Here is an 8760-nt window from a genome sequence, read left to right as displayed (position 1 = left end):
TTGATTGGTAAAAATTGTGAATTTGATTACGACAGATAAACATTCAAATTCTATAAATAAAATATTTCTCTCGAGGAAGTTTCACAATCATTGTGCGCCTACAATTATCCAATAGCCATCCATTAAGAATTAAAAAATTAATAAAAATAGGGTATATGCAATGCATTTTGAGTATACAGCGCTGCATGAATAATCATCAATGATTGGGAAACTCATATATACTTGGCAGCCCATTGTACGTTCCCTTTCCAATCAACTTATTTGAGTCATCATCTTTATTATTTCAAACTCCTCCTCCTAGAACTCCGTAATCAACTATGATCTGTGTGTTTATCGTCATTATTATTTTATTTCATCCTAATTTAAGATATTATAACAATATAATTAAACTCCTTATTTTAAAAAAATCAATGATACCCACTTTCGCAAATTTACCAAATGGTTCGGTAAATGCCAAAATTCTTAACCATAAAAAAAATTCAAGAAACTTGTGCGTTAACGTTGTTAATTTTTCCAAATGAAGAATGTAAAAGAACCTTAAAAAAAAAGAAAAAGGAAGAAGGTCAAACTAATTGGATGTACAGTTTGATAAATTTCACTTTAATTTTTTTTAAATTTAGAGATACATATACTAATGGCATTAAGTTATAAGTGAAATAGAATATAGGGCCTCCCTCCCACTTATAAGGAAACTTTTAGTAGTGAGGATACAAATTTGTGCCCATAGAAATTTTGTCATATAAAATTGTGAAGTATGAATGGCCCATACCATATATTTTAAATTTTTTTGTTAATAAATAAATAAATGAGATGTGCAATTTGATTGGGAAAAATATTATGTAATCCTAATATAAATATTAAAGGCATCTTTGTTAGCTTCACTCCATCAATTAGCTTCCTCCGGTTGCAATAAATAAATATAACAACTTACGAGCGATTGCTTCCTTTCCCTGTATATTATGCGGAGGAAAAAAACAAACAAACAAACTTCTATTAGACACAGAATTTAAATAATGAGTCAATGTTAAATGACTAAAATTGAGTAATATTATTATAAATAGTGGGATTTGTTATAAATTTAATATTACATAATTAATATTGAATTATTGATGACGGGAACATTCGTGAGTTATGTTCGCCGCCAATAATTAAGTGAAAATGACTAATGATTACATCATGATACGTGTTTTTCCTTAATTAAATCAAAGGGTAGCAAATAATTGGAATCTTAAGGCCTTGGAAAACTTCAACTCATTGGGGACGAAAGCAACTCCAAAATAACATTTATTTAATTGCATCAATTTTTAATTCTGTTGGCAATTGGCACTTTTTTGTATTCTTGCAGGAGATATCTACTAGTGATTATGAATGTGAATAAAATAATTTAATATTTTTAAGACGAAAAAATTAATTACACTTAGTATAGTTGTAAAGGAATATTTTTTTTAAAAAAAAAAGCGATGATGAATGTAAAAATTAAGTAAGCTTTCACACATAATGTGATTCTTTCTCTGTATATATGTATGAATGACAATAGAATATTTATTATCGATTTAGTGTATAGATATTCTTTTCTACTTTCTTCATATTTCTCTCAAGTCAAAATTATTTTACAGACTTTCGACTTTAGAAGAAACTACTATTTTTTACAATTTTTTTGTAGGAATTATTCAATTTATTTTATTTGAATTTGATGGAGTACTTAAGCATTAAAATACATAATATACCAGTACTACACCCGATTTGAAAGCTCCATTTCAATCGCTCCTTCAATAATTCCAACAACCTGGGCTGCTCCGACTCAGTTCGTAGGGTTTATTTTGCATTTCCAGCCATCTTTTTATATTAACATATAAAAAATCATTTTAAAAAAATTATTTTGGTATGGATTAAAACTTTTATTAAAAACATTAATATTTATTTTATCAAAAATAGCTAATGTAAAGTTCAACCGTTGTGCTCCTTTGGTCATAAATATAAGACCCATTTTGTAGTACAATTTGTGTTTGAAAAGCTACTTATAAGTCAATCCAAATTAGGTCTTATATTTATGACCGGAAGAATAATAAATAAATCTATGGTTATTGCATGTTAAGATGTGTGTGTTTTTCGAATTCTATCATTTTATGTCTTTTAATCTTTTTGTCGTTATACATAAGCGATCATGCTTAAAATATTTAATATTGGTGATTTGGCGTACTAGATACACTCATCTTGACTGTTTCCAAGCATCAATGTAAGATATCTATCAAAATACTAAAAATAATTATGCGTAAAACCAGTATTAAATGTACTGCCACTTGTTGGAAACAAGGTTTTTTGTATGTATATCAAAAAGGTGTGTGTACTTCATGGTTTATTATATGTAAAAATTTCATTTTAAAATTGAGGGTTTTGTCTTGATTAGGTGCAGCCAGTTAAGGGAGAAAGCTACAACATAGAAGACTGCATAAGCTTCTATCCACGAGTCATAATACTTAAAATACACCATGCAACAATTTTATGTTAAAATTTACTCCTAAATACGCAAAAAAAAAAAAAAACAGAGAGATGGATGACTCCTAAAAATTTTATTTTTACTTTTATAAACATCTTTTCAGCCCCTAACTTTAATATTACTTCCAATCTTTAATATAAGAGTTAGTTAATTAATTTGAGTAAATAAAAAAAATTGGTTAAATTAGTTATTTGTAATAAATATGTGTGTTTTCTTAAAATATTCTTACTAATTATTTGTATTAGCTAGAACTATTGTTTCGTAAAAACTTGAACATATATAACTATTATCAGAACTACCTTAAAAAATAAATAAATATAAAAGACAAAGTGTATTAGAATCTTATATTTAAAATCAAATTCAAAACTAAACTAGCTTAATGTAGTATTATTTTGCCATCCTTTAATCAACAAAAGTAACTCACGTACCCCATTATGCTTATAGAGATGGTTGAATTCATAACCTTTTCTTTTTTTCTGATACATGAATTCATGACCTTTTACCTCGATAACATTAAAAAGATGTTTGGTGTCAATTGAGCTAAACAGGCCCAACAATACTAACATGTAAATTAAATTTCAAAGTATACAAAACATTATATAATTAGATCTCCCGGTATTTGGATTTTGCACATCAATATATTTTGCATTATTTACAAGTCAAAGGCTAAACTTTTCATGAATTATAAATAATATGATTCATTTATTAAGTTTTATATCAATTAGTACTCCTTTGATATTTTTAACAAGGTAGAGAAAGAATTTTCTTTTGGTTTATTTATAAGTCATCCTATTAAATTTTTAATATAAATGTATTATTTTATTCTTAATTTATTATTATGTAGATTATTATTTTCATAGAAATTGTTTATGTTAAATAGAGATAAAATTAAAAATTATTAAATTTTAAGACAAAATTAATGAAATTTAAGATTTTTCTTATTGTTGTGAAAAAAAACTCATTAATAGGATTGGAGAAATACGCTGGAAGAACAACAAGCGTGAAAACAAGTAGTACACATATTTTCATTTTTTCATGCGACTATCTCTCTCAAAGCCTAATTATTTGGTGGTTGCTTCTGATAAACTTATGACATCAAAGAGAAAAACTATCACAACACTGAGAGAAGCGTCTAAATCTTTTTGTGGATGCGATTTGTGTGTTGCGAATCATAGTGTTGGAATAATGGAAGCATTGTTCATGGTGTGTCTTAAGTAATTATGTTTTAAAATTGGAGAAATTAATAATGATGCAAATTAAATTAATAAAAAGGTTTCTTCATCTATAATTATCCAAAGCCACCAAATTTAACTATTTAAGGGTCCTACGCATTATTTTCTCTAGCAGACTTGTCTCTGTTGCTGAGAAAAATTAAAAATTAAATAATAGCTTCAAGTTGAGAACCCTACAAATGATTGGTGATGAGCTTATAGGCCTTGTCTGGGACAATTCCCTTATCCATTTGCTTTCCAGCCAAAATGCCTATATTATGCCCAACATATTTGAATTTTTTTAGACATTAGAAAATAAAAATGGGACACATTATTTAAATAATTGAGATTGTGCATGTAACCAAACTTCATTAGCTTCATTATTATATTTTTTGAAAACAAAGATCAACATGACAACACAAGTTCATGCACTCCAAATGAATTTGAACATAAAACATAGATGTAATTGTGGAAAATTCAATTATTCGCGCACACACATCTATAAAAGATGTGCTAATATTCATAAATCATTGAAACATGAGATTTTTCAAAACGCGCTTGTATATTTAAAATAAAGAAAATAATTGCACAAACAAGTAAACTTAAAATATTAGTTGGTTTTGTATATTTTATGTGGTTGCCGTTAATGATTCCATAATACCAAAAATCGAGAACTGGAACTTTCAAAGTTGCGATCAGACAAGCAATGAGGGTAAAATTTAGAGGCTAAAATTACAGGCATATGGATAGGAACATCTCCAATACTTAATATAAAGGTTAATTAACTAATTTGAGAAGATTGAGAAAGTCAAATCAATCGGTTAGCTGTAACAAATATGACATAATCTTCCCGAAATACACTTATACTACATTTGATTATAAGACCTAATTGACTAATTCGGAGAAATTAATAAAACTAAATGAATAATTTAAAGTATTTATATTTATTATTTTTCCCCTAAACTAATTTATCTGACTTATAAACGGATATATTATATAATGATACACATAAATATTTCAAAAAAATTATGTAACATATACTATAATTAAGTAATTTATTTGGTTTTATTAATTTTCTAAATTTAGTCATCTAGGTTTTTTTATAAAGAATCAGAGATAGTACTACCTCCAGTCCTAATTATAAGAGCCAGTTGACTAATTTGAGGAGATTAAAAAAGTAAGTTAAGTTAGTTATTTGTCTTAAATAGGCATTGTCTTTTCTAAAATATCCTTACTAATCAAGTGTATTAAATAGAAATATCATTGTTAGAAGGGCTACTTTGAAAAAAATTGTATCAATACGAAAGATAAAGTAGATTGGGATCTTATATTTAAGACCAAAATAAAAGTCAAATAAGATTTTATATTAAGGACCGGAGGTAGTATAACATTAACTTATAATCTTATATACTCATAGATAACGTAGTGTGGGAAAAGATAATTAATATAAAAAAAATATATTAGAGTCTTATATTTAAAATAAAATTCAAACTTCTTAACTAGATATATTGAGGATATGTTTTTTATTTAATTTGTTCAAAGTTTTATTGTTTAAGGTGAGAGGTTGAAGGATCGCCACCAGTTTGGGGGCCTACCCAATTAATGCTCACGTCATCACAATCATAAATGATATCAACAAATTAAATGTGATTCCAATTAAAAGCTGAAAGCTTGTGGGCACGGTTTATTCTTCGCCACATTTTTAGCAACAAATTCAAATTAAGTAGTGCATGACGATGTCATATTAATTAACTCAAACATGAAAACCATTTTCTATCATATTCTCATTCATTTTTATTTACTATGATATCCTACTCACTAACCTTATCCTTAGTTCTATACCATCATTAAGTGTGAAGTGAAGGGCATATATGTTTCGAACTTGAAATTATTTGCTATTTTATACTGCCTCCGGTTCTAATTATAAAATCTCGTTTGAGGTTTTATAATTAAAATTAGAGATAGCAATACAAACAAACGTCAACATTCAAGGACTATTACATATATACATACAAACATACTTTCTCTTATTTTAAAAGTAAGAGCTGATAAAAGGTTTGTTTTTATTATAAAAGTAACAGCTTAGTGACTTAACTCTTCTTATTGATTACACATATTAAATATGTTTTTTTATTAAGGGATTAGTTTTCATAGCAGATGATTAAAAGGAATAATTTAGAAAAATCAACTTAAATTGTTTTATAAACAACTGATTTAATATCTTTTTAGTATTTACAAATTAGTTATTTAACTTTTATTTTTAGGATTAAAGGAATGTTTGTATTATCTTAAGCTAACAAAATAAAAGATGGAACCCCCCCCCCCAAAAAGGATTATTGGTCTTTCTCAGCATATATAAATGCTCATATTAAGAGGAGGTGATATAATAATTACAAAAGTAAGAGGAACAAGAGAAGTTTAAAATGATACCACTATAATCATATTATATTGCCTAGAACTAGAATCATTTTTAATTAAAGGGAAAAAAATGACCCATGAGAGTACAATTGTGTCTATATATAGACCACATTTTTCCTCTTTATTCAAGTCTTTCCCCCTCAAATGATCTCTATGTATTTGACTATGCCTAGTTATTTTAAGACTGCAAAGGATTAAAGTTTCTAATGGTAGGATTTCGAATCATCAAAGGCACCATGTCTTCAAGCAAGCCCTGCGATCCCACACTAATCTCATGGGCCTGAGCCTGATCAGATTCTAATGGGTGTGGGCCTTCCTGGGATTGGGCCTGGGTAAAGGTCGTATTGGTCTTGGGCCTCTTTGTTGGTGGTGGAGAGGACTCATGGGCCTGAGTCATCAACAAATATGGATAAGCAAAGTGAAGATGAAGCCCCTCGTAAGTGACAATAAGTGTGTCTGGGTCCTCATTGCATCTTTCCACTTGCTTCTTGGCATTACACCTTGGATTAGTGCATCTATAATAGCTCCTGTAGAAAAAAAAAAGATTATTATGTAATTAACTTTGAGAGATTAATTTGCTTTCACAGTAAAATTGTCATGATTAGATACAGAATAATGAAGATTAATGCGTGCTAGCTAATTAAGCAAAATGGTAAGATGGATTTAATTAATAGCCTTTTATGGGGGATGGTCTTAATCTTAAACTTTCTCTGGATAATAATATGCGGATTAAAGAAGCTTAGGTGTCTTCTTACCAAAACTAAAAATAAGATTAGGAATCTTGAAAAAGTAGAGCAACTTAAAATAGATAGGACTTTAATGAAAATAATAAATAATCTAGGTGACCAGACCTAAATAATTAATTTGTGATGTATATATTTATTACCCAGTTTTATATATGTAATGAATAAGCCTCATCCTCGTACCCTTCTGGTGCCATCTTCATCATAAATCATTCAACTATCTGATATGCTTTTGTGGTTAAAAAAAAAAAAAAATAGCCCCACCAATCAGATTCCCCAAAAAGCACACCGATTACTTAATGATTACTATTTACTCAGCATGCATTCCACTAGTGGACTTGTATTTGTAATTAAGTCTCTGTGATATTCTTTCAGTGTGTTTTAGCTGCTGAGGTGGTAATAATTTGGGGGTAAAAATTATTATCCACTTTTAAAGTTTGATCCATTTTTAATTTTAATTTTTTAGGTAAAAACATTGTGATTCCGTGAAAGAAACTCTTATAATACTTTAAAAATTAAATTGTTATTCTTAATAATTACTACCACCGGTTTTAATTATAAGACATCATTTATAATTACAAACAAGGTCTTATAATTAGGATCGAAGGTACTATTTAATTTTCAATTTCAATATGATAAGTCAAGAGATGAACAGCTTGTAAACAAGTTTATAATCCTTGACGGTAAAATACTGCCTGTGTGCAATTAATACTGAGAAATATACTTAATTGATTTTTTCAATATGCCAAACTCCATGCCAGCTAAAAGAAAGTAAGGACTGTCTATTAAACCAAAAAAGAAGGAGAACAAAATAAAGACAAAAAATATAGACACACAATTTCTTAGATCCCTGTAACAACCAAATCAGAAACAAGACAATATAGTCAATCAGAAACTTTTAAATGACAAGAATTAAATTACAGTAAGAAATTCTAAGAACCAACAAAATTATTTAATTTACTATTTTTTTCTTGCACCAAGTACTAGTATAGAAAACTCAAAAAGATGCAGAGACATTTTAGTAATATTTACTTTATTACTATGCAGAGCAGGGCTGCTATCTAAGATCTCTTTGACAAAACTTAATTAAAACAGAGAAATCTAAACGTGAGTACTGATATGTGTTGGAGATAAATACCCTAACATTTCACATAAGACTGAAAGACAAAATAAAAAGAATAAAGATAAATGAGCTAGAATTCCATATTCTTGTACTGATTTTCCTGTTTAAATTAAATGATGAGGTGATGAAGATTGAAGAAAAGAAAATATGAATTACCTAGGATTTGGACTATTCTTAATAGACTTCTGTCCGTACTTCCTCCACTTATATCCATCATCGCCCATGCCATTCCCAAAGCACTTCATTTTCAGAGTATACTTATTCTCTATCTTGCTCAGTCCTCTTTCCAGAATCGATACCCTAAACAAGAAATTAAAAAAAAATGCAGTAAGCAATATATATTATTGCAGGATCAGAAAGTGCAGATACAGTCTATAAATATATCATAGCAATAGAAGATAAGTAAGAGTTTTGTGATACCTGGATAAGGAGAAGTCTTCTTGGGAATGTTGTTTGTGGTTGGTAAATGACAAAGCACTTTCAATATCGGAAATGGTAGGTCCTGAATAAATGTTGGAGATGAAGGAGTTAATGGTGGAAGCTGATCTTATTGTGTCGGTGGCTTCAGTTGAGGAGAAAGGATAGTTATAATCTAAAAGCTCTCTCAAGAGGTCTTCTTCCTCTGATCCATCTGACGAATAAGCTGCCATTACTGCTTCCTCCATCATTACTGTCTCTGATGAAATGCCTGAGAAGTCAACCATTTATTAGACCTCAGAAATGACTGAGATCTTCAGCTTTTATGAAAGAGAGGGGAAGGTGAAGAAG

The 8760-nt window shown here is 28.7% G+C and overlaps 1 protein-coding gene across 1 annotated transcript; it reads right to left on the bottom strand.

Annotated features, from left to right (window-relative positions):
* Positions 1 to 6125: 6125 nt before the first annotated feature.
* LOC114739506 (probable WRKY transcription factor 49) lies at positions 6126 to 8760 on the bottom strand. The gene is made up of 3 exons (XM_028927567.1): positions 8413 to 8760; positions 8149 to 8292; positions 6126 to 6653 (listed from the first exon to the last, which is right to left on the bottom strand). The coding sequence occupies exons 1-3, from the start codon at positions 8694 to 8696 to the stop codon at positions 6305 to 6307; spliced, it is 777 nt and encodes a 258-aa protein (XP_028783400.1). The 5' UTR covers positions 8697 to 8760; the 3' UTR covers positions 6126 to 6304.

Source organism: Neltuma alba, unplaced genomic scaffold, assembly GCF_004799145.2.
Source record: "Neltuma alba isolate B1F8T4 unplaced genomic scaffold, ASM479914v2 tig00002863_pilon, whole genome shotgun sequence".
NCBI classification, from domain to species: domain Eukaryota; kingdom Viridiplantae; phylum Streptophyta; class Magnoliopsida; order Fabales; family Fabaceae; genus Neltuma; species Neltuma alba.
The sequence above is the reverse complement of the archived record's forward strand: the minus strand, read 5'-3'. Positions and strand labels throughout refer to the sequence as shown.